Consider the following 24,205-nt stretch of genomic DNA (forward strand, 5'->3'; position numbering starts at 1 on the left):
CACGCTTTCTTCCATTTCCGTAAAAGTGCAGCTCTTGGCCACAGCCCTGGATTCTCCTCAGGAGATGTGGCAACAGGGTGTGTGTGTGTACATATACAGTATATATGGCTGAATCTGGGCTCAGAGCCTCCCTAGGCTGGGGCAGTGTATCCATGTACAGTGGTACCTCGGGTTGCATACGCTTCAGGTTACAGACTCCGCTAAAGTGGTGCTTCAGGTTAAGAACAGTTTCAGGTTAAGAACAGACCTCCGGAACGAATTAAGTTCTTAACCCGAGGTACCACTGTACACTGCCCCTGGCTAGGGAGGTTCTGAACGCAGATTCAGCCATTTTACACAAAGGGGAGGGCAATGGGGGCAGCGGCGCCTTCTTCTTCTCCATTCCTGGTGGGGAACCGGGAATAATGAGGCGGAGAGGGAGGAAATGAACGAGAGACTCCGAGGAGCGCTCCGGGGCCGCAGTCTGAGCGCTTCCCCATGTCTACGCGCCGCTCCTCCAAAGCGAATCGGGGACCCCCCCCCCCAGTCCCTCCGACGAGAGAGGGGGCTGTTTAGGAAGAAGGCTTCCTAGGCCGCCGGGACGAGCCGCCAACTCCCCGCCCCGCCACCCAAGCGGCGGGCGGAGGCGGAACCTTCTCGCGCGGTCCGGGCGGGCGAGGGGACGCCTTTCGGCGCAGGGCCGCCTTCCGCCTCCTCGCCGCCCGCCATGGCGGTGGACATCACGCTGCTGTTCAAGGCGAGCGTCAAGACGGTGAAGACCCGGAACAAGGCCCTGGGGGTCCCGCTGGGCGGCGGCAGCGACGGGCCCCGCGACGACGCCCAGGCCCTGCTCAAGCGCGGCGGGCAGCGCGCCAAAGGCGACTTCTCCAGCCGCGCCCGCGAAGTGGTGAGTGGGGCTGGCGGGGGGGGGGGGGCGAGGACGGCGACAGTTAAGGCCAGGAAACTCCGGGGCCGCGACTCCGGGGCAGCAGCTCAGCTGGGGCTGCTTCTTATCTTGAGGCTGCGTATGGCTATTCGGAAGCGAAGAAGCGGCACTCTGCACATGCTCGAAGGGCTCCTTCCTTCGCCGGTCGCCAGAGAGAGGGTTGGAGTTCTGCTTGGGTAGGATCTGGTGTGTTAAAAGAAAAGAACGAGGGGTGGGAAGTACTGTATGTTGGAGCATATTCTTTGCGGGTCTGATCCTCTTGCATTCCCCACCCAGCCAGTGGTGACAGTGTAAAGGAGGATGGGGTGTTAATTGTTTATTTTTATACCGCCTTTTTAGCCCAATGGCCCCCAGAGTGGTGAACAACATTAATCCATATTATTACAAAAAAGTACAATACTGTACATAAAAACACATCTATCAAGACAATATAAAATAGCGGCAAGGTTTTCAATGGCCAACGTCGGGGTGTGTGTGGGGGGGGGGAGAATAGAGCAGCTTCAATAAGGTGCTATATATCAGAAGCAGTCTGTAAAACACTCCTGACACTAGCTGTGCAACCCAATACATACATGTCTGCCCAGAAGTAAACCCCACTAAAATCAAAGGGATTTAGATTCAGGTATGTGTTTATTATGGGATTGCAACCTAAAGCACCTTGCAGAATAGGAGTGAGCTTTTGGAGAGTGAAAAGCTCATACCCTTTGTGGCAATTGTTTTTCTTCATTGCTGAAGAAAAAGGAAACTTTTCACCTGCAACAGACTAATGTGTTCACAAAATATGTAAACGTTGTACTGCAACATTATGATAATGGGCATCTTGTTCAGTGGTTGAATTTAATATCAGTGATTTACATCACAGTCTTATGCATTTCTACTTGGAAGTCCCTCAGAGTCTATTGTGACCAACTGTAGAATAACTGTAGAGCAGGAGTGGCCAACTCCCAAGAGATTGCGATCTACTCACAGAGTTAAAAACTGGCAGTGATTACCCCATTTTTTGTGGTGCAGGACAAAAAAATTGAGCTTTTTTTAGGGGAGCCAAAGTTGTTGAGCTTCTTTGCAGGGAGCCAGTGATCTACCAGTGATCTACCACAGACGTCCAGTGATCTACCAGTAGATCACGATCTACCTGTTGGACATGCCTGCTGTAGAGTACAGTGGTACCTCGCAAGACGAATGCCTCGCAAGACAAAAAACTCGCTAGACGAAAGGGTTTTTTGTTTTTTGAGCTGCTTCGCAAGACAATTTTCGCTATGGGCTTGCTTCGCAAGACGGAAACGTCTTGCAAGTTTGTTTCCTTTTTCTTAAAACCGTTAATACAGTTGCGACTTGACTTCGAGGAACAACTCATAGAACGCGGTGTGGTAGCCTTTTTTGAGGTTTTTAAAGACTTTGGTGATTTTTGAAGCTTTTCCAAAACTTTTCCGACACCGTGCTTTGCAAGACAAAAAAAATCGCAAGACGACAAAACTCACGGAACGAATTAATTTCGTCTTGCGAGGCACCACTGTAACTGGATTACAGCAGAGCTTTCCAAACTGTGTGTCGCAACACATTAGTGTGTTGGCTGTTGTAGGTGTGTCGTGCGAATGCTCCCTGTGTTCCTCCCACGGCTAGAAAGGGGTTACTTTAACCTCCAGTTTGCTAGTAAAACTGAATTACTGTGTCATGAAATGATGCTTGTCTAAAAAGTGTGTCACCAACATGAAAAGTTTAGAAAGCTCTGATGTAGACTATGTTCTGCGTTTTGTTGGAGGCAGCAATGCTTCCGAATGCCAGTTGCTGGAAACCACAGGAGGGGAGAGTTGCTCTTGGGCTCATGTTCTTTTTGCAGATTCTCCACAGGGATATGGTGGGCCACTGTGAGAACAGGACGCTGGACTGGATGGGCCATGGGCCTGATCCAGAAGGTTCCTATCTTCTAATGCAGAGCTTTCCAAACTGTGGGTCATGACACATTAGTGTGCTGGCTGCAGTGTGTAGGTGTGTAGCATGAATGCTCCCCACACTCTTTCTGGGGATGGAAAGGGTTAGTTTAACCTCTGGCTTGCTTGTTTAGTCGTTTAGTCGTGTCCGACTCTTCGTGACCCCCTGGACCAGAGCACGCCAGGCACTTCTGTCTTCCACTGCCTCCCGCAGTTTGGTCAAACTCATGCTGGTAGCTTTGAGAACCCTGTCCAACCATCTCGTCCTCTGTCGTCCCCTTCTCCTTGTGCCCTCCATCTTTCCCAGCATCAGGGTCTTTTCCAGGGAGTCTTCTCTTCTCATGAGGTGGCCAAAGTATTGTGTCGCGAAATGATGCATGTCCAAAAAGTGTGTCACCAACTTGAAAAGCCTGGTAAGCTCTGGATTGCAGTCTTAAACTGCTCTAAATGTATCTGAACCAACATGCCAAAATGCAGGTGTCTTGGATAAGATCAGGCTCCATTCTTGGAGCATGTGCATTTGCCTCCTTTTATCATGGATATCCCTGATTCAGTGGCAGGTGTAAATTGTGTGGAACAGAGCTTGCTGCCCTTGAATACATATGTATTTCTTTCAGTCTTGCCAGTGACAAGCTTATTGGCTCCTTGCTGTCTTACTAGAGACTGTTTCCACTCCCTCTATCCATGGGTAGGCAAACTAAGGCCCGGGGGCCAGATGCGGCCCAATCGCCTTCTAAATCTGGCCCGCGGATGGTCCGGGAATCAGCGTGTTTTTACATGAGTATAATGTCCATTTTAATTTAAAATACATCTCTGGGTTATTTGTGGGGCATAGGAATTTGTTCATTATTATTTTTTCAAAATATAGTCCGGCCCCCCCACAAGGTCTGAGGGACAGTGCAGCGGCCCCCTACTGAAAAAGTTTGCTGATCCCTGATACACTCCCATAGCCTGTTTCTACTTATGCAGTAGTAATAGCAGCTTCTGCCCCAATGATATGTGGACATTATCCACATATCATGCACTAGAGCAAAAGGGTCAGTACAAATGCAGTAGAATATACAACTAAACTGTAATGATTATTTTACTACTAATACTGTATATGAATTTCTAATGACATCTTGTTTTATTTTGCCTGTAGCTGTGAACCATTAGAGCTGGGGGGTTTTCATAGTAGCAACAGTGGGCAGCTATTAACATTGACTAATGGGAAAGTGAAGTCCTAATTAGTTCAGTTCATAAAAACCTTTTCTTCCACAGTCCTCACCAGCACTCCATTTTTGCTTAACTGTTAAGTGATGCATTTTAGTGTCAATATTTGCACTTCCTTTTCTTCTATTAATGCTAACCACCAATATCTGTTGCTACAAAGCCTCCTTGGAATGTGTACATGTACCTGAGCTTACATTTTATTCTTCACACAAACTTCACATCACATCTATATATAAACCCTTGGTGCCCCATGCAACCTGAAGGTGTGATCCACAAACAACTTGGCTGTCTCCTCTGCTGTAACCGCATGTGAGCAAGCTATGAAATGGCACATCTTCGTCAGTAGATCGACTACTACCATGACTGCTGTCTTCCCCCTGGACTTGGGCAAATCTGTCATAAAATCAATGGACACCACCTCCCAGGGTTTTCCCGGCGTGGGTAAGGGTTCCAGTAACCCTGCGGGTGCAGCCCTCTCCCCCTTTGCCCTTTGGCAGCGGTCGCACCCCCGTACATATTCCCGTACATCCTCCCTCACCTTTGGCCACCAGAACTGCCTGGTGACGAGCATCATGGTTTTGTGCTGTCCAAAGTGCCCAGCTGTGGGGTTGTCGTGGAGTTGTTTGAGTACCTTCCCCCTCAGGGTCTCCCCTGGTACATACAGCGCCCCCTTATAGTACAGCACCCCTTCCTTTTCCTCAACCCCCCATGGCCTTCTCTTCCATCTCGGAGTTCCCGGATTTTAGTTTGAGCGAACACGTCGTTTCTCGTAAGCCCGGCCCATTCTCGTTTCCCAACCAAGGCTCCCTCACACACCCATCGGTCCTCGGGGATCACGTGTCGTATCTCCGGTGGTCCCTCTCCTTCCATGTACTCCGGCTTCCGGGAGAGAGCATCTGCTCTTACGTTTTCCTCTCCTGGCAAGTATTGTATCTCGAAGGAAAACTTGGAGAACTCCTGTGCCCATCGAATCTGTCTCTGGTTGAGTACTCGCGCGGTCCTCCAGTATTCCAAGTTCTTGTGATCAGTACAAACCTGGATCTTGTGCTGCGCCCCTATTAGCAGATGTCTCCATCGGCGAAACGCCGCATAGATCGCAAGCAGTTCGCGGTCATACACCGTATAGTTTTGCTCCGACTTGCTCAGCTTCCTCGAGAAAAAGGCACACGGCTTCCATTCCTGCTTGCTCCTCCCTGGCTGCAAAAGAACCGCCCCAATGGCTCTGTCGGACGCGTCAGTCTCTAGCCTCATGGGCTTCTTCAGATCAACGTGCAGGAGCTGCTCTTCCGAAGTGAACGCCTTCTTCAGTCTTTCAAAGGATTGCTGGGCACTTTCTGTCCAGACGAACTTCTTTTTGCTACTGAGACAATCTGTGATGGGCGCTGTCAAGTGGGCGAAGTTCTTGATGAACTTCCTGTAGAAGTTGCTGAACCCTAGGAACCTCTGCACGTCCTTCCGGGTTTTGGGGGCCTTCCATTCCAGCACCGCCTGCACCTTGCTTGGGTCCATAGCTAGGCCTTTGTCTGACAACTTGTACCCCAGAAACTCGACTTCCCTGGCGTGAAACTGACATTTTTCCAGCTTGACCCACAACTGGTGCTTCTGCAGTCTCTTTAGCACTTCCCTGACGTCTCTGACATGTTGCTTCTCATCGTCCGAATAGATTAAGACGTCGTCCAAGAAGGCTACGGAGTTCTGGTACAGCAGGGACCCCAACACGTGGTGCATGAAAGCTTGAAAACAGGCGGAGCCCGACTGTAATCCAAATGGCATAACTAAGTACTCAAAGGCCCCCAGGGGTGTGAACATTGTGGTCTTCCATTCGTCCCCCTCCCTCATTGTAATCAAATTGTATGCTCCCCTGAGGTCCAGCTTGGTAAAAAATTTCCCCTGCCTCACCCGTGTTAAAATGTCGTCAATCCTGGGCATTGGGAAGGTCACAGGTTCTGACACCAAGTTGACGGCCCGGTAGTCCACAACGAGCCTGGGTTGATTAGTGTCTTTTTTGTCCACAAAGAACACCGGACTGCCCCCCACCGCCTTTGATTCTCTTATGAAACCTCTTTTCAGGTTCTTGTCAATAAATTCCCGCAACTCCTTCATCTCCCTGTCCGACATGGCATACAGTTTACCCACCGGCAGCTACGCCCCTGTGAGCAAGTTGATTTGGCAGTCAAAGGGCCTATGGGGTGGTCGTCTATCCGCCTCCTTCTCGCTGAAGACCTCCTGCAGGTCAGCATATTGTGGTGGCACCTCCCCTTTCGGCTCCACAGCTATCCCAGCCACCCTGGCCACAGTCATTCTTGGGGTTTCCCCCCCTAGACAGTGTTCCAAGCAGTAAGCTGACCCAAAGGTGGCCATCCGCTGATGCCATGCCACTACTGGATCATGTAGTGCCAGCCAGCTCATCCCTAATATTATTGGGGGTCCTGCCAGTGTGGCTGCATGAAAGGCAATGGTCTCCATGTGCTTGGAAACCCTCATTCTCATTGGTGGGGTCTGGTGTGTCACTTCCCCTCCCAGAAGCTCCCTGCCATCAATGGTGGTCACTTGCAAGGGAAAATCCAGGGGCAGCAGGTGGAGCTGGTGCTCTAGGACGAAGTCCTTGCTGAAGAAATTGCAGGAACTGCCTGAATCCAACAGCCCCTTCACCTTGACTGGGTGCCCATTCGGGAGTTCTAGCACCACTTCTATGGCTATAGCCGCCCTGGGGGGGTCTGGCTGGGGCACTTCTATTGGTTGCTGGCCTGGCTGCTGCGCCCGCTGAGTGGCAGCCAAGCGTTGGCGTTTCCCTGCTCCTGCCCCCTTTCCCCCTCCTCCTCACCTCCAGCAGCTCCCACCATCCCTTGCCAGGCCTTTCTTTGAGGGCAGACCCTGGCAAAATGTCCTGGCTGCTGGCAGAGGAAACACTTCTTGGTGGTTTTCCAATCCTTTCCCTCCCTCTTGCGACCTTCACTGGAGTTTGAAACCTCCCGCGTGCCATCTATTTCCATTGGCTCCGCCGGCGGGGAAGGCTGCCTCGGTATTTCAGGAATGCGGTAGTCATGGCAACTTTCCCCTCTCCCTTCGCGCTTCTCCTGAGCCCGCGCTTCCTGTCTTACGCCAATCGCAAGCACAGCCTTGGTCAGCTGATCCATCGGCTGCGGGCGTGGCGCGCGGGAAAGCTCGTCCTTCACCGTTGGGGACAACCCCTCCTCAAACAACATCTGAATGGGTTCAGAGTCCAATTCCCACCCGAGTCGGTGGACTAACATGGCAAAGCGCGACCAGTAGTCTCTAACTGACTGGTTCCCCTGTTTACACCCCATCAGTTCCCGCCGAGTCACACTTCGCTGCACATCACTGGAATACATCGCATCCATCACCTGGAAGAATTTCCTCAGGTCTTTCAAGGCGGCATTCTGCTTTGCCATTAGGGGCCTGATCCATTCCCTGGCCCCATCCTGCAGATGCCCGACAATATAGGCCACCCTCTCCCCATCGTCCGCAAAATCCTTATGCTGCAGTTCCAAAGCGTACTCTATTTCCGTTCGGAACGTGTTGTAGTCCTGGGGCTTCCCCCCAAACTTGTGTACCAGTCCCGGTACCTTCCTTGCTACGGGGGTGGGTCTGACCTGTGCATCGTGAGCCCGCCTTTCTTCCAACCGCGCCGTCAGAAGAGCCACATGCTGTTCCAAATCTCGGTTCCTCTCCACCAGATTTTGCACTCCAGCTGCTCCCTCCGTGGCGCCGGCTTCTCCGGTTTGGCTCATTATGCTGCCTGCCTGTCGCTGCGCACAAGCAACGTCAGAGACTGACGGATTGCTGTAATAAATATAGGGGTTGCTCGTGCGTAAGTTGCCGCCACTCCTGGCTAGGTTGCCTTGTTAAACCTTTTCTGTCTGGACAGCCCTTCACTTCGTGGCTGTTTCAGTCGCTAGCAGAATCCGTCTGTGGGCGTTTCTTAAACCTTTTCCAGCATAAAAGCTGTTTGACGCCAAGTCTCCTCCTACTCTCCCTGCGCGGAAGTCTTCTGCACAGGGAGGGTGTGGGTAGCGGAGGACCCGTGCTCTCCCCGCTCGTCTCCAGCGAGGAGTCCTGGAGCCCCCTCGCCGATTCCCCCATCTCCCTGGTGTTACGCTGATTTCCTTCCCCAGCTGATGAGCTGCCTCTCTCCCTGCTGGGCCCTTCTCCAGCATCACTTGGGAGCCTTGCCTCCACCTCTAGCTCCAATGTCAGTTCCCTGACAGGTATCCTGGATTTCATGTCTATTTTTTAATATGTGTCCTAGTCAGACTTCAAAATAATTTAAGTATTCTTCGTGGGAATACATTAATTTAGACATTTTTCATTTCCTAAATAATTTTTTTTCTTTTAGAAGACATCTGAAGGCAGCCCTGTTTAGGGACGTTTTTAATGTCTGAAGTTTTATTCTGTTTTTAATGTTCTGTTGAAAGCTGCCCAGAGTGGCTGGGGAAATTCAGCCAGATGGGTGGGATAGAAATAAATTATTATTATTATTATTATTAATATTATTATTCATTGGGACCTTAAAAGTATTAACATCTGATAAATAAGTGTCTTAGAATAATTGTTGTGCTCCTTTAATTAATGTAGAGAAACTGGTCCCCATTGTGTTAATTCTGTTTCTGGAGCTAAATTGCACAATTATTTCAAATATGACTGGGTGGCTTTTAGGGGTTCTTGAAATGTCCATGCTGTTGTTTTGAAGTTAATTTTATTGAGGGGATTGTGGAGACAAAGCCTTTCCCTGCTAGATAGTCAATAGTTTCCCCTGGAAATTTCATTACAGTTCTTGTTCTTGAATTGGGTGCATCTTGATGGGGATGGCAGCCAATACAGGCATGCTCTCCTTTGCGCTGGACATGGGACTGTGCTTCCCCCTTTCGTAATGGCTCCTTCACTTTTGCGGTAATAACAAACAACTGAGGACAGCAAAGTAACATGAAAGAGAAGCATGAAAACAATTTAATGATTAGCACCGAAACGAATATTTAATTAAAATAAAAGCCATGCCTAAAAGCCTTAATGCTGACTTTTGGAAACCGAACCATGCTGTGGTATTTGGAAAGCCCAATGTCCTGTACAGTAGATATTCCAAATTGCTTGGGAACTGGAGCTTACGTTTGCAAGCTTGGAATGTCCTGCGGATAATTAAGTTGTGGTCAGGCTTTAGAAAAATACAAAGTTCTCAAACTATGATTTTATAAACATGCTGCAATAACATTTCTTTATATTTAACAGTTTCGTATAGAAAGCTGATACTCTCACAAGGCATTGATTAAAGGTAAAACATCAAGAAAGGAAAAATATTAAATTAAAACTTCAGTTAGGATGTTGACAGTTGGCTTGTAATATTAAACAGATGTGCGTGTTCTTGGGATATTCTTCTTTCAAAGCCTTGTTGCCAAGATTAAAAAAAAAGACAGCTACATGATTTTTTATTAATGTTTAATTCCCTTTTACTTTAGATTCTCTTTTGCCTGGTTCAGTTCCTTTGGATGCTGAGATTTTAAGAAGGTCTTTGTATAATTCATTTTAGATCAGAACACATGAGATTGTGCCCATTATTTAAAATTCTGGTTTAGAAAGTTTTCACTTTTGCTTTGCATGTTAAATTCGTTATTTATGTAATTGATATGTATGTGGGAGCAGAATTCGATCCACTTAGATCCATGCTGATTAGAAGTAGTTTATAATAGATAACAGAAAATCAATAAACTTTTCTACATCGAATTGTAGTTCAGTATAGTGCTGCTTCTTTTTTAATTGTGAGAAAAACACTAGGAAATAATGTGATCAATTACAGAACTTCTTTTTGGAACAACTAGTGTTTAACTCGGTATATTTTTGCTTTTTATCCGTGGCTTTATTTTAAATGTTATGTTATACCATGAAGTCCCAAGAGCTACTTAGAGAAGGAGATTGCCAATGGCACTCTTAACTTCTTTTTCTTCCAATAGTTGACACCCGCATGTTATACCACAACTTCATTTTTATGATGTTTTGATTATTTTATCATATACCACTGTGACATTTTATAAATCTTCTTATAAATAAATAAAATAAACTGCTTTAAATCCTCTGTCTTAAAAAAAGTCTGCCATGTAAAACACAAGTCTGAAGCCTCCATGAGCTCAGCATGTTCTTTGGCACCTGACCCTGGCATCTAAGGATAGTTGTAGACAACTATCTACCAAGCTGTTTTTGTTTTAGCAGATATAGATAAAGTTAATTTCAACAGCTGGCTAGACATTGCCAGATATCAGGGCTACATGGAGACCTTCCTGGGCACTTTGTTGTTCAGTGCCTTTCTAAATGACTTGGATGAAGGAATTGAGGGGATGTCCATCCAATTTGCAGATGACACCAAACTGGGAGGATTCAAGATGACCTTAACAGGCTGGAGAACTGGAACAAAACTAATAAAATGAATTTCATTAGGGACAAATGTATGGTTCTGCAATTAGGCAGGAAGTATCAGGTGCACAAATATAAGATGGAAGAACCAGGCTTACTAGAAATACATGTGGAAAAGGTGTAGTGGTCTTAGTGGACCACAAGCTTAACATAAGTCAACAAAAAGTGAATGCTCTTCTAGGCTGCATCAACAGAAGTACAGTGGTACCTTGGTTCCCAAACTTTATCAATCCGGGAAGTATGTTCCAAAACCAAAGCGTTCCAAAACCAAGGTGCGCTTTCCCATAGAAAGTAATGCAGAATGGATGAATCTGTTCCAGACTTTTAAAAACAACCCCTAAAACAGCAATTTAACATGAATTTTACTATCTAACAAGACCATTGATCCATAAAATGAAAGCAATAATCAATGTACTGTACTATAAAATAAATAAGACAGTATTGTAGATGATAAAAATTAAAATTATTTTTTCCCCTTACGTGCACTGATCATTGTTTGGATAGGGGAGCTTTTATCCATTTCTGCAGTCACACAATCAATCAGTAGCTGAACTGGGTTCCACACAGTCACAAGTCAGTACCATAAAACGAAGGACAAGTCACAGTAAAAAACCCCGAAAAAGCCACACAAACAAAAGCGCAAATTTTTTTTTAGCAAAAACAAAAGCTCCAAATATTACCTCTGTGTTGCGTGGGTGCTCAGGACTAAACAGCTGACAGACTCAACAGGAAGCCTTTGATAAGCAGTGGGGGACTCAATTTACAAACGGAACACACTCAACAGGAAGCGGAACATGTTCCGCTTCCAAGGCAAAGTTCACAAACTGGAACACCTACTTCCGAGTTTGCAGCGTTCTATTTCCAAGTTGTTCATAAACTAAGCTGTTCTAAAACCAAGGCACCACTGTATAGTGTCCAGATCAAGAGAAGTAATAATACCACTGTATTCTTTCTTGGTGTCAGACCACATCTGGAATACTGTCCCCAGTTTTGGGAACCACAATTTAAGAAGGGTATTGACAAGTTGGAATGTGTGCAAAGGAGGGCAAAAAGGATGGTCAAGGTTCTGGAAACCAAACCTGATGAGGAATGGTTGAGGGAGTTGGGTATGTTTAGCCTGGAGAAGGAGAGACTGAGAGGCGATATGATAGACATTTTCAAATATCTAAAGGGTTGTCGCATGGAAAATAAAGTGAGCTTGTTTTCTCCTGCTTTGGAGGGTAGGATTCGAACCAGTGGAGTCAAGTTACAAGAAAGGAGATTCTGACTAAGCACCAGGAAGAACCTTCTGGCAGTAAGAGCTGTTCAGCAGTGGAACAGTCTCCCTTGGGAGGCTGTGGACTCTCTGTCCCTGGAGGTTTTTCAGCAGAGGTTGGTTGGGCATCTGCCATGGATGCTTTAGTTGAGATTCCTGTGTTGCAGGGGGTTGGACTAGATGACCCTTGGAGGCACCCTCCAACTCTTTGATTGTATGATTCTAAGTTACTGCTTGGTAAATAACTACCTGTATGCTCCATGAATTGACTGCAGTGGCAATGGCTATGGAGAGTAGACCCATTGAAGTTAATTGACATGACTTAGGTTTTTTAATTTCACTGGGTCTGTGGCAAGTAAGACTTAGTTGACTACAACCTCATGTGTTCAACATCAATTTCTTGTTTCCTGTTTCAAAATTATATTTTTGTTAAATTTTCAAATGTACATATTCCACAGTAAAATACAAAACGTTAAATCCAACAACTTTCGTTCTTCTCCTTCCATGGTTCCTTTATACTTCCAAAATATACTGCATATTCCATGTCAACCATCTACTTTACCCCTTTTATATAATATTAATTTAAATGATACTGTTGAATTTATATTAATCCCCCTAGCATTTTCACTTGCTTACTCCACACATATTTTCCATTCCTCTTTATACACTCAATCTTTTTGTTTTCTTACCCTGCTGGTTAGGCCTGCTAGCTCTGCATATTCCCTCATTTTTAGCTGCCAATTTGGGACCTCTCCCACCTTCCATTTTTGAGCTAACAAAATCCGGTCTGCTGTCATTGCATACATAAATAACCTTTTCTGACCCCTGGGTACCTCTGTCTGTACCATTCCTAAAAGGAATGCCTCTTTGAGGGGGGTGGGTGTTGTTTTAAACAGTTGTTTCATTTAGTATAAATTATTTCCAAGTATAGTGGTACTTCGGGTTACAAACACGGGTTGCAAGCTCCGCTAACCCGGAAGTAGTTGCTCCGGGTTGCAAACTTTGCCCCAGGCTGAGAATGAAAAGCACGCGGTGAAGGCGTGGCGGCAGCGGGAGGCCCCACTAGCAAAAGCGCGCCTCAGGTTAAGAATGGTTTTGGGTTAAGAATGGACTTCCGGAACGAATTAAGTTCATAACCTGAGGTACCACTGTAGCCCTTAACTATTCTACATGACCACCACATATGATGAAATATTCCTTCTGCTTCTTTACATTTGCAACACCTATCTGTTTCAGTTTTATACATCTTTGCTAATTTACTTAGAGTTAGGTATCATCTATAAATCATTTTCATATAGTTCTCCTTTAATGTATAACATGCAGTAAATTTTAAGTCAGTCTTCCACAGTTTCTTCCAGAAGTCGAATTCTATGTTATACCGTATATCTCTGCCCAATGTATCATTGATGATTTAACCAGCTCGTCTTTTGTTCCCCAGCCTAATAATAATCTATACATTTTAGATAATACTAATAATTCTAATAATTCACTTTCAGATTGTGAGCTTTGCTCCATAAAACCACATTTTTTATCCAACTTAAACTTTTCATTTAGTTGGTAATACTGCAACCTGTCTGTCCCTAGGTTCTTTAATTTTTCCCCACGTCTTCAGTTTGATTTCTCTCTCCGATAAGTCCAGTAAATCTCTATATATTGCCCATTGTCTGTCCATATTGGTCTTCTTCAATGCTATAGCTTCTATTGGTGATAACCACAAAAATATTCCCCTCTCCAACAGATTTTTATATTTCTCCCAGACTCTGTAGGTATTCCTTCTTACCACATGGTTCTAGAAGTTCTTCTATATATATATTAGCATTTCCATACCATAAACACGGGTGCCAGCCAAAATTAATACCATGACCTTCCAAATCTAATAGGTGGTTTTTTAAATAGCAAAATTCATTCCTTTAACCAACATAAACATGCCGCCTCATAATATAATTGTAAATTGGCAATTTCTTATTTAGGCACATATCTTCTGATTACAAGTTGAGCATAAACAGTCATAAGTTATGTTGTAACTCATTCTGCTTTTTGTAAATCTCTTTGAGGTTTTTTTCTTTTTACAATCAAGCGGAATATAAATTTTCTGAAATAAGATAAATATACTTTTACAGTTTGAAGCCATTATGCCTGACTGTGGTTAGTTAGATTGTTTGATATTATATTATCCCTGGCCTTGAAAATTGCAGTGGTCTTTAGGAGTGATCTGCCGTTCATGAAATCAGGCTTAATATAACTATTCTGGAATGTAAAACACCCCTTTCCCCCTTTTGTATTGAGGATAAATCATTATGAAATCTTTCTCATTTCCCTGTTTTCTTCCCATTATAATGTATAATGCAAATAATTTTCTCTGAATTTTAAGACCTGATCCCTATGAATTGTATGCAAGTGGTTTCGATTCAAGGGGAAGAATGAAGAAATAGGGCATATAAATAGATTTCTTTCCTATGAAAACACATGCATAGTCTCAGCTTGTTTGTTTATGAGCCCAGTTTGCATTGTGTCTCCCCATGTTGATTTGCTTTTTTTTTTGCCACTTGAGAATGCAGGGTGAGGGTCATTTGATTTAATGCTCCTCGGTATTAAAATAAACCACTGTCTATTGAAAACTCAGTGACGGAGTGTGACAGATTTCAATTCTACCTTTCCCCCTGACATACACATTGTCTGTGTGTAGGAATCAACTCCTCCTGTAGCTTTCCAACTAGCTTTGTAGAATGAAGACCCAAAGCATGCCTTGTGGGGTGTGGCTGCTATTCCATTTTATCCTTACAACAACCTTATGAATTGGATTCATCTGAGAGATGGAGTTTGGCCCAAGATCACCCAGTGAACTACATGGCCAAGCAGGGTTTGACCTGTGAGTCTCTTTTCCAAGTCCCATTTTCTGAGTATTGCACCATAGTGGTTCAGTTTTATTTGAAACTTGTTTGGATGGTATAAGAAAAAGCAAAGTGTACTCTTTTGAATAAACAGTTCTTTTGCTTCTGTACAGTGGTGCCCCGCAAGACGAATGCCTTGCAAGGCGAAAAACTCGCTAGACGAAAGGGTTTTCTGTTTTTGCGTTGCTTCGCTAGACGGATTTCCCTATGGGCTTGCTTCGCAAGACGAAAACGTCTTGCACTTTTTTTTTAAAGCCGCTTGAAGAGGCGCAGTTGCGACGGACCGTGCTTCACAAGATGAAAAACATCGCAAGACGAAAAGACTCGCGGAACGAATTCTTTTCGTCTTGCGAGGCACCACTGTATTTTGTCAGGCTGCAGAGGGTACTTCTGTATTGCCATATCTGCATAGTAAAATGGGAGTGACATTGTAGGGTGTTTGCTCAGTTAATTATAACATCAATTAAGAGTGTGTGTGGTTGCAGTAGTTCATTGTTAGATATATGACCCTCCTGCTAAAATAGAAGACATCACACGATTCTGTGTGTATGTATGTTGAATGACGTGTTCAGGGTTTTTTAATGCAATTTTGAAAATATGCAAGATGTAGCAATTAACCTACATGTACGTATATAATACTAGAAAATGGGCAACTTATTATATTCAAAGACAGGATCTGATAGGCTCAAATTGCTTAAAACATCAGTTATTGAAGATCTACCCAGGGGAATTTAAGAAACCATTTAACAGATGAAAGTACATTTTGAAAAGTTTGACCTTACAGGCAATCATAAAATGAATGCAAACAGTGCTTCTCCCCCTGAAATGTATAGAGCCCATCTGTGTCTAATCCAGTAATTACAGACTGAGTTCAATTACCTTTTCAAACTTGGAGCAGACTGGAGACTAAGCAGTGAATGTGCATGGGGTTTTGTCTAGACCTCAGTTGACCACAGTCTAAAACAGGAATTTATATCTAATTTTATTTTATTTTGTTCAGTTTGGTAGCTCTTAAAAGATTCATTTTGCTACTTAAGTTATCAGATTCTGGAAGCCCAGTACACATGTATTGCTGTACTTGTGTGTGAATATGTCTTCAAAAAAAAAAAAAGTTTGTGAGAAAAGTAGTTGGCATTTGCAGGGTAAGGATTTGGGGAGTTTAGCTCCTATTAAAAACTGTTTGAGAGCAGCCATGCTTTTGTTTCTCAGTTCTTTGTGGTTTACTCCGGTTCTGTTTTAATACTGTGGCCTATAATATGCATTGCATAATGAATAATATTTTGAAAGAATTATTAACAGTAATTTTCAAATGTAACCCACTATAAACAATAAAGCACCTTTACCATCTCCCCTAAGGATCCTGCAGCTAGGCTGCCTGTGTGTGCTGGCTTTGTGTGGGATCCTGTGCAACATGTTAAAATGATGCTGGAGCGCATATTCTTGCCTAGCCCCATTATTTTCTTATTTTAAGTAACTGGGTTTTAGGGGCTTTCAATGGCAAAGTGAGGCAGAAATGTTTGGGTATGTACCATGTGCTCAAGTTAAAATCATCTCTTTGCTTTCAGCTGTTTCTCTCATTTAAATCAGTAGAAGTTCTGAACAGTAGCGCACAGTCCTTGTAAATAGATTGTAAACACAGCTGCAGGAACTGATTCCACTGTTTGGAATGAAATGAAATGACTTGCTATCAATACAACAACATAGCATATTCTCTTCCTTGCATGTCAAATAATTCATCTGGCGATGAGATATTAGCATGGGTCGCACATCATGCTAAGCCAAACTATGCCTTATTGACAGCATGTGGGCTTCTGGAGAGGAAATTGCCTCTAGTTTGCTACTCAGTCAGTTTTCTGCTGCGGAGCACTGAGCTCGTCTTGGCTTAATGTGTAAACTGAACCCAGGCTTGTGGTTTATCTCTCTCTACACTAACCATAAACTTTAAACTATAGGACAAAACTTGGTTACAGCTCATGTTTAGTGCGGAGAGAGCTAAATAATGAGCCCAATTTGGGCGACATGCTAAACCAAACCATGGCTTATAAGGTTCAGTGCGGAGCAGGAGCAAAATGACTAGGGAGGACCAAGCGGCCATTGTTTTCTCTCCCAGGGCCTGCATGCATTCATGCTAAATCATGCTTTGGTTTACAATGATGTGTGAACCAGGATATTATTTGCTAAGTTGATAAATTGGGTATGCCAACAACTGTAGTCTTACACAATATTCCATGGGTCAGACTTTATTATTAATTTTACTTATTTGTCTACTACAAAAAAGTGTCCAATCAATTCAGAAAAAGATATAGCATAATAAAACCTTTCTAATAATCTATGAAGGACGCGGGTGGCGCTGTGGGTTAAACCACGGAGCCTAGGACTTGCTGATCAGAAGGTTGGCGGTTTGAATCCCCATGACGGGGTGAACTCCAATTGCTCAGTCCCTGCTCGTGCCCACTTAGCAGTTTGAAAGCAAGTCAAAGTGCAAGTATATAAATAGGTACCGCTCTGGTGGGAAGGTAAACGGCGTTTCTGTGTGCTGCTCTGGTTCACCAGAAGCGGCTTAGTCATGCTGGCCACATGACCCGGAAGCTATACGCCGGCTCCTTTGGCCAATAAAGCGAGATGAACGCCACAACCCCAGAGTCAGCCACGACTGGACCTAATGGTCAGGGGTCCCTTTACCTTTATTAATAATCTATAAACAAACCCAGTAGAAGAACATTTTATGGAATTGCTACCAACCAGCTGGTTGCAATCCATCAAATGCCTGGGAGAAAAAAAGTAAGTTTTAACTTGACACCTAAATGATGTTATTGATGGACCTTATTGGGAAGAGCATTCCATAAGTGGGTAGCCATAACTGAAAAAGTTTTCTTCCCTGTTGATACCTTTTGAAGCTTCCTTAGAGGGAGCATTCAAATAAAGATCACAAGTGAAGATGGAAGGGTCCAAGTAGGTTCATACTGGGAGAGGCACTTCGGAAAAAATTGTGGTCCCAAGCCATCAAACTAGCACTCTGAATTGGCAACCAGTGCAGTTGTGCCAGGATTGGTGTGATATGCCAACAATTGGGTGGCCACTAGCTAAATATTCTGAACCATCTTCAAAGGCAAACAAATATACAGCACATTGCGGAGCATATATTACTGCAGCCAAGTCATTCCTGTCCATATAGGGCCACAGCTGAGCCACCAGACAAAGCTGGTACTCTGCACTTTGCACCACTGAGGCTGCCTATGCCTCATGTGACAGCAGTGGATCTAGGAAGACACTCGACTGCAGATCTGCTCTTTCAGAAGGAGCTTGACCGCCACCCGCCTGGTCAGAAGTTTCACTTAATCCAGTTGTATTTCCTCGCACCTATTGTTTTCGGACTTTGTAAAAGTTAGTAATTTTTCATTGAGACCATTGTGGAATGTTGTAGGCTACATGGCATTTATTTCAAATGTATGAACTATGCCTTTCAATTTAGCACCCTTTTCAATAAAATCAAACAGCAAATTTTTTTTAACTTGTTTTTTTTTTTTTTAATGAAAGAGATATTGCCTAAGTGGGTATAATTAAGTTGTAAGAAGTGGCCCATCAACTGAAATCCTATGACGAAAAACAAGACGCTTGTTTAATAAAAGGAGGTTCTTTTGCAGGAACAGTACTCTGATTTTCATTAAGTAAATGGTATTCTCAGCTACTTTATCTAAGCTCGAGATTAATTTCTATGGTTACGGGTGGATATAAATCTCTAGTATGCTTTTCAAAACTGATTGTGTTTGTTCACAACAAGATTATAGCAGTCTTCTTCTAAAATAAGTTTTTACTTTAAATCCCCCCCCCCCCATTAAATGCATAGGCATAGGTGGGCTGCAATTCCAGAGGCATCATAAAAAAATAAAAAGATATATGCTGAAATAGAATTACAGAAAGTAGACATTAAAAATACTAAATAGCAGTGTTTTCCCCCCTAAAACATGTTTAGGGGTACTCTCATTTTCCTACTCATATTGAAATACTGTCCCTCAATGTGGCCATACTTAGGTTCACAAAATGTTTAGGGGTATGTGTGCCCCTGTGTCCCCCCAGAAAAAAGCACTGCTAAATAGGGTTCATGGTTTCAGGCAAAGGGAAAAATGAGTGCCCCTTACTGTACACCAGGTGTACAGTGGGGAGCCTGAGGTCTGGCTCTTTATCTGGCCTTTGAAGCTATCCCAGGCCACATCCTGCCTCCGCTCTGCTCATGTGACCCCAAACTCTGTTAATTTCTCCTTCTTGTCTGGGTATAGAATAGAGAGAGAAGTGCAAGTATGTGTAGAAACTCTTCTAACGTGCAAAGGTAAAATTTACATGCCTTGTCCTGTTCCCTTTTGCCTCTGGCCCTGCCTACCAATAATTGGTTGTGATCCCCATAAAATTGCCCAGAAGCAGAGGTGAGCCTTGAACTAAAAATGGTTCCTCGCCCCTGCTGTACACTAGGACTTCTAAATATTCATTTCTATACTTCAGCTCTAGCAGATAGACATATTTAATGCTGAGTAATAAACACATAATTAATGATGATAAACAATATTTCTTCCGTGAGAAAATCTGTCTACTGTGCTTTTTATTGAACAGAAGGGATTCCCCCCCCCAATACAATTGTAACCTATGTTCTGCATGTGCAACAGAACTTCCTACTCGTCTCCTTTTGTCTCCTATGCCCCCTCCTGCACTGAAAATCATTTCCACTGAGTTGGGAGACCTCCTGAGCACTTTGGGGGAGAAAAGAGGAAGTATTGTTGTGTAAGTGAAACTTCGTTTGTTTAACGTTAGGTGCAACCTAAAATTTTGCTCCCCTACATAAAATTGCTAATGTTAAAATGTAAATTTCCCAGAAAGTTATGTATGAGCCAGATTAGATTACTGTTTGTGTAAAGCATGATGGAAAGCATGTTTATACTATTGTGAGTGCGTCCGTGTGCACTCATGTATTTTCCATATAGAGATCATGTCATTTTTTGTTCCCTCATTCCACGCAGAGAAAGAATTTCTGAAGCATGGCTTACTTATAAAATAATAGTCAGGAAACATGTTTTTGAGATTCTGAATAACATCAGTATAACTTGTAAGTAGAGGATATACAGAAGGATATCTTGGTAATGGAAATTGCAAGTAAGCAATTGGAAAAAGCAATGATATGTGAATGAGAATCTCTGTATGGGGCTACTAGTTACAGCCAACTCATTCTCAGAATGTGGAATCTTTTGTAGCCAAAGCAGCACAATTCACACACATAAAAGAGGCGTCAGTAGGCTTGAAGGAGTCCCAAAGAATGTTAACTAAATAAACTGAAAAACCCTTTTGGGGCTAGGTGGGTGGAATGCTGACTGACTGTTGGCAAAGACAACAGAAAACCTGGAAGAGAGGACGTGGAAGGGAGTATCCTGTAGGAGGGCATTGCTAGCTGGTTGGAACCCTGATCAGGAGCATGCCACACGACAGTGTTTTGTTGCAGGTCCTGCTTGTCTCCACTGTGTGTGTGTGTGTGTGTGTGAGAGAGAGAGAGAGAGAGAGATTGTATATATTATACAGATGCTCGTTTCCCTATAGCTTGTTATGCACGGTTTACAGTGATTTCAGCAGGAAAATATGTGCACCTCAGTTTTGATACTTTGAATAAATTTTGAATCTGAAATTATATACTGTGCTACATAGATACAATTCAGTGTGCATTTCAGAATTGGGCCTCTATTATGTACATCAGTTACAGATTGCTAAATTAATGAATAGTAATGAGTAGGATTGGGCTCCAACCTATACACCCAATCCTACACAACTTTTAGAAGACATCTGAAGGCAGCCCTGTATCAGGAAGTTTTTAACATTTGACTTTGAATAAGGATTCCTTAAATCAGAGCATAACATAGTTTTATAAAACCTGATTTTTGTAAAGAGTAGATTAATGGGAAATGTTTGAAGATGAGCTGTCTACTATTCAATATAATGTCCTACCTTATTACAGTTGGCCCCTGTCTTAATGATGCTTCCACGTCTGCAGTGGTTAATTCTAAAAAGATGTGGACTCTGCAGAAGAGTTGAGTGAGGTCTGTTAGTTGCTCTCTTTTTGTTTACTTGATAAAGAATAAATAAATTTATAATTTATTCAGAACAAAATGGAACAGTTGAAGAAAAAACATCCTGTGTAAAAGTGCAAATAAAGTTTAATGCTGAGAATTGTTGTAAGCGGAGTGTGTTTAATTCGCGGTAATAAAAGCCAATTTCGGCAAACATATTTTGACCAATTTGCTTTTGTTTCCCAGCTGAAACGTTCCTCAAATCTTGTGGCTTTTGTGTTGTGCTTAAAGAGGTTTTATATAGTTGTGTGAAAATATAAATATTGAAGTTCTGATTGGAGTTAGGCAATAAGACAAGAAGAAAATATTGAAAAATCCTATTAAAGTCAGATGTTGGATCCCATGATGAAACAAAAAATATGAACATCAGAAGATTTGTGTGTTTTGCAGACTTGAATGAGGCAGCCTCAATTTGTTAGTTCAACAGATAAGACTGAATTTTTGTTGGGTCCTTATTTTTCAGTTCAGTGACAAAAACTCCTTTCAGTGTTTATGCATACATAACAGTTGTGTGAATAATGAACTCACTGACCGTGCAATCTTATGCATGTTTAATCAAAAGTAAGACTTACTCTCAAACATGTGGGTGCATAAATTATTGTAGACTTACAACACAATCTTAACCATGTCGCCTACTCAGAAGTAAGTCCTGTTGAATTCAGTGGGGCTTACCGCTCGGTAAGTGGAGTTCAGATTGCAGCCTTATTCTTGTAAGTGATACTAAAACGCTATTCAGTCGTTTGAAACTTTCTGCCAGTTCTTAAAGCACGCCGTTGTGTTCCTTTTTGCAGTAATTAACCTTCCCTTTTAATATATAACATTTCAGTGTGTTGAAATTCATAGAATTAGAAGTATTCACGTGTATGAACTTACAAAGGCAAGAAGATTACTGGTCTGTCTTTTTTGGATAAGGACTCGGAACAATCAACGAAGCACTTTTTGCAGGTTCTTATTTCAGTGTTTTATTTAGAATCCAAGCTCAGTCGATCTGTAGAACTTCAAAGTCTTAATTATAAAGTTTCATTTGGTGATCTTGTTGCATAAGCAAAAGTCACTGGTGCCTCCTTCCGTCCCCTGCTGCTCCCCACAGGTCCCAAAGACCCCCCTGAGCAACTTTGTGCTCAATATTATACAATAACTCTTGTAACATATAGTCAAGGTTGTTCTCGCATTTGGGAGTGGTACGTGTGTGTGTCTGTGAGACCATTTGTTTTCTTAATTTTAAGTAATACTAAATTGAAGAGATGCAACTGCATTAGGATGCTCACTTTTCAAAAATATTTGAGTTACTCAAAATATTCTACTTTCCTTTTAATAATGTTGCAGCAATACAGAAAAGCAGCTTTCATATTCCTGGAAGGAGCATTATTTAAATACTTCCTGCTATGAGTCCTTTTTTTGTTTGTTTGTTAAAGGAAGCTGTACTCAAAGATGAAATAAACCAATTTCAGAAAATGTTTTTCAAAAGCTGTAAACTCAAAATAGTGAACAGAACGTTTATGATTTATTCCTCACAGTTAGGATTGCATGGTCGCTCTTGTTTGAAGGGGTGTCCCGATTCAAGAATATTTTGATCCTTTAGAATAGGAATCTCACGTATTTCTAAATTTCTGTATACTAAAAGAGCTCCCAAATGCTTTTGTTTTGGAAATTTGATTTTGTTTGACATCAGATAATAGCAGGAGATTACGAAGAGATATGATGTGCAAGTAGACTAAGATAAGTCAGGGCAGTTGTGCATGAAGAAATGCATTATTTAAAAAGAACACAAAAGAGCACATATTTGCGTAACATTTGCATCTGCTACTTTATACATGTAGATTTAAATTTATAAAGAATTGCTATAATTATAAGGGTAAAGGATAAATTTGGGGCCAGGTAACCTGTGTGCCTCTATGTCTGCTGATGGGCCGCTGCTCGTCTTTATCTTCAAACCCGACTTTGGCTGGACAGCCTTTCAAAAAATAAAGGATTCCTGGAGTATTGTCCTCTGACACGCCTTCAAGTAGAGGACTGTTCTGTGTTAAGTGGGGTATGTGGCCGCCCTGTGTTCAATTGTGCAGACATGTATGTGAAGAAAGTGTAAACTCTTCCCTTTTCCAGGGTTGTAGCAATTCACTTTAGTAGTGCCACTTGAGGTGGGGTTTTTTGGGATTTTTTGGGGGCTGATTCTGGAGCCAGAGAGTAGTCGTACACAAGGATGAGCAATTCAGTTTTTAGACAACAATTATGAGCGCCTCGTTAAGGAATGGGAAATGTCTCCTTTTATAATGCTGTACTTTCTCATTACAATCTGCCCAGTGAAGTAATCGAAATACCATAAACTAAACTCTTTAATGCCTTATGCATGCACTTCCATTTTTGAAACAGGTTATCAATGCAGAGTGACGTAAATGCTCCTATATTATTTGTTTGTGCTTAATGCAGTCAACAAAAAGATTGCACATTTTATTCTAATTGATTTTTTATTATTATGCAATCCGATAATTTTTCAAGTACTGCTCTGTCTCTGCAGTGCGTAAATCACATGAACTTTTTTGTTTAGTTTTGTTACTGGCAGCTGTACTTTAAAATTTTGCCTCAGTTTTTTTAAACAACATTTTTAGCGTCTCCACATTACATCTCTTTCAACATTTGCAGATAAAAAAATATGCAAGCAGTCACTTTTTTATGTTTATTGTTTCTGTTCTTTCATTACTTTGAATAGCTGACTATGAGTAAGGAAGGAATGTGGAACCCTCAAGCCTGAATTCTGGTGCCTCTTCAGGCCCTTCTACTTAGGATTTGCTGCCCTGCTTCCTTGCCCTTCCTTGCATTTTTCAAGAGTTTTGTTGTTGTCATTTAAATGTTGCTATTCAAATAACTTTTAGTAGAACAAAAGTAACGGAATAAAATGTGCACGCTATGCCTGTTAATAAAAGTAATTATAGGTCCCAAATTGCCTTCTACTTGTAGACTAGTTTTTGTTCCCCATTTGTTGATGTAAACCAGGAACTGAGCAAGGTAACCATTTTCATGAGATTAGAGGCAGCCAGGCTGACTGTCTCTTGGCTTTTTGCTCCCCCCACTTAAATGCATGCCCACCCCTATCTTCTGTTTAGATATCGCTTGCTTTTTGGAGTTTCACATTACTGCAGCAATTGATCTGAGTGACCTAGCTTAAGAACTTTAACATTGCAGTTGCAACTTAAACCAAATGTATACCCTCAAGAGGCAAATCATCTGAAAAACTGGTCAGTTGTGATTATGACCTACTGTACTTTCTCCCCGCAAACCTGAATAGGATAGCACTGGAAATCATCAGTTGCTTAAACAGGCGGGTGACATAAATCTAATTTCTGCTTATACAAATGCAGCACTTTTGCAGCTTTAGAATAAGCATTTGAACCAGCTGTGCCAACTTTTCACAGTTGCTGTTCCTGAAAGTTTAAACTTTGCGTTTTCTTCTATTTCACTTAACCATCAGACCC

The 24,205-nt window shown here is 42.7% G+C and overlaps 1 protein-coding gene across 1 annotated transcript in view; it reads left to right on the top strand.

Annotated features, from left to right (window-relative positions):
• The first annotated feature begins 653 nt into the window (after window positions 1–653).
• Window positions 654–24,205, top strand: part of STX18 (syntaxin 18) — a 48,929-nt gene continuing 25,377 nt past the window's right edge. The window contains exon 1 of the mRNA XM_081021591.1: window positions 654–886. Within this exon, the coding sequence (XP_080877717.1) occupies window positions 707–886 (180 nt within the window). The 5' untranslated portion in view covers window positions 654–706. The remainder of the gene's footprint in view (window positions 887–24,205) is intronic.

This window comes from Podarcis pityusensis (genome assembly GCF_964106645.2).
Source record: "Podarcis pityusensis genome assembly, chromosome: 9".
In the NCBI taxonomy this organism is placed as follows: domain Eukaryota; kingdom Metazoa; phylum Chordata; class Lepidosauria; order Squamata; family Lacertidae; genus Podarcis; species Podarcis pityusensis.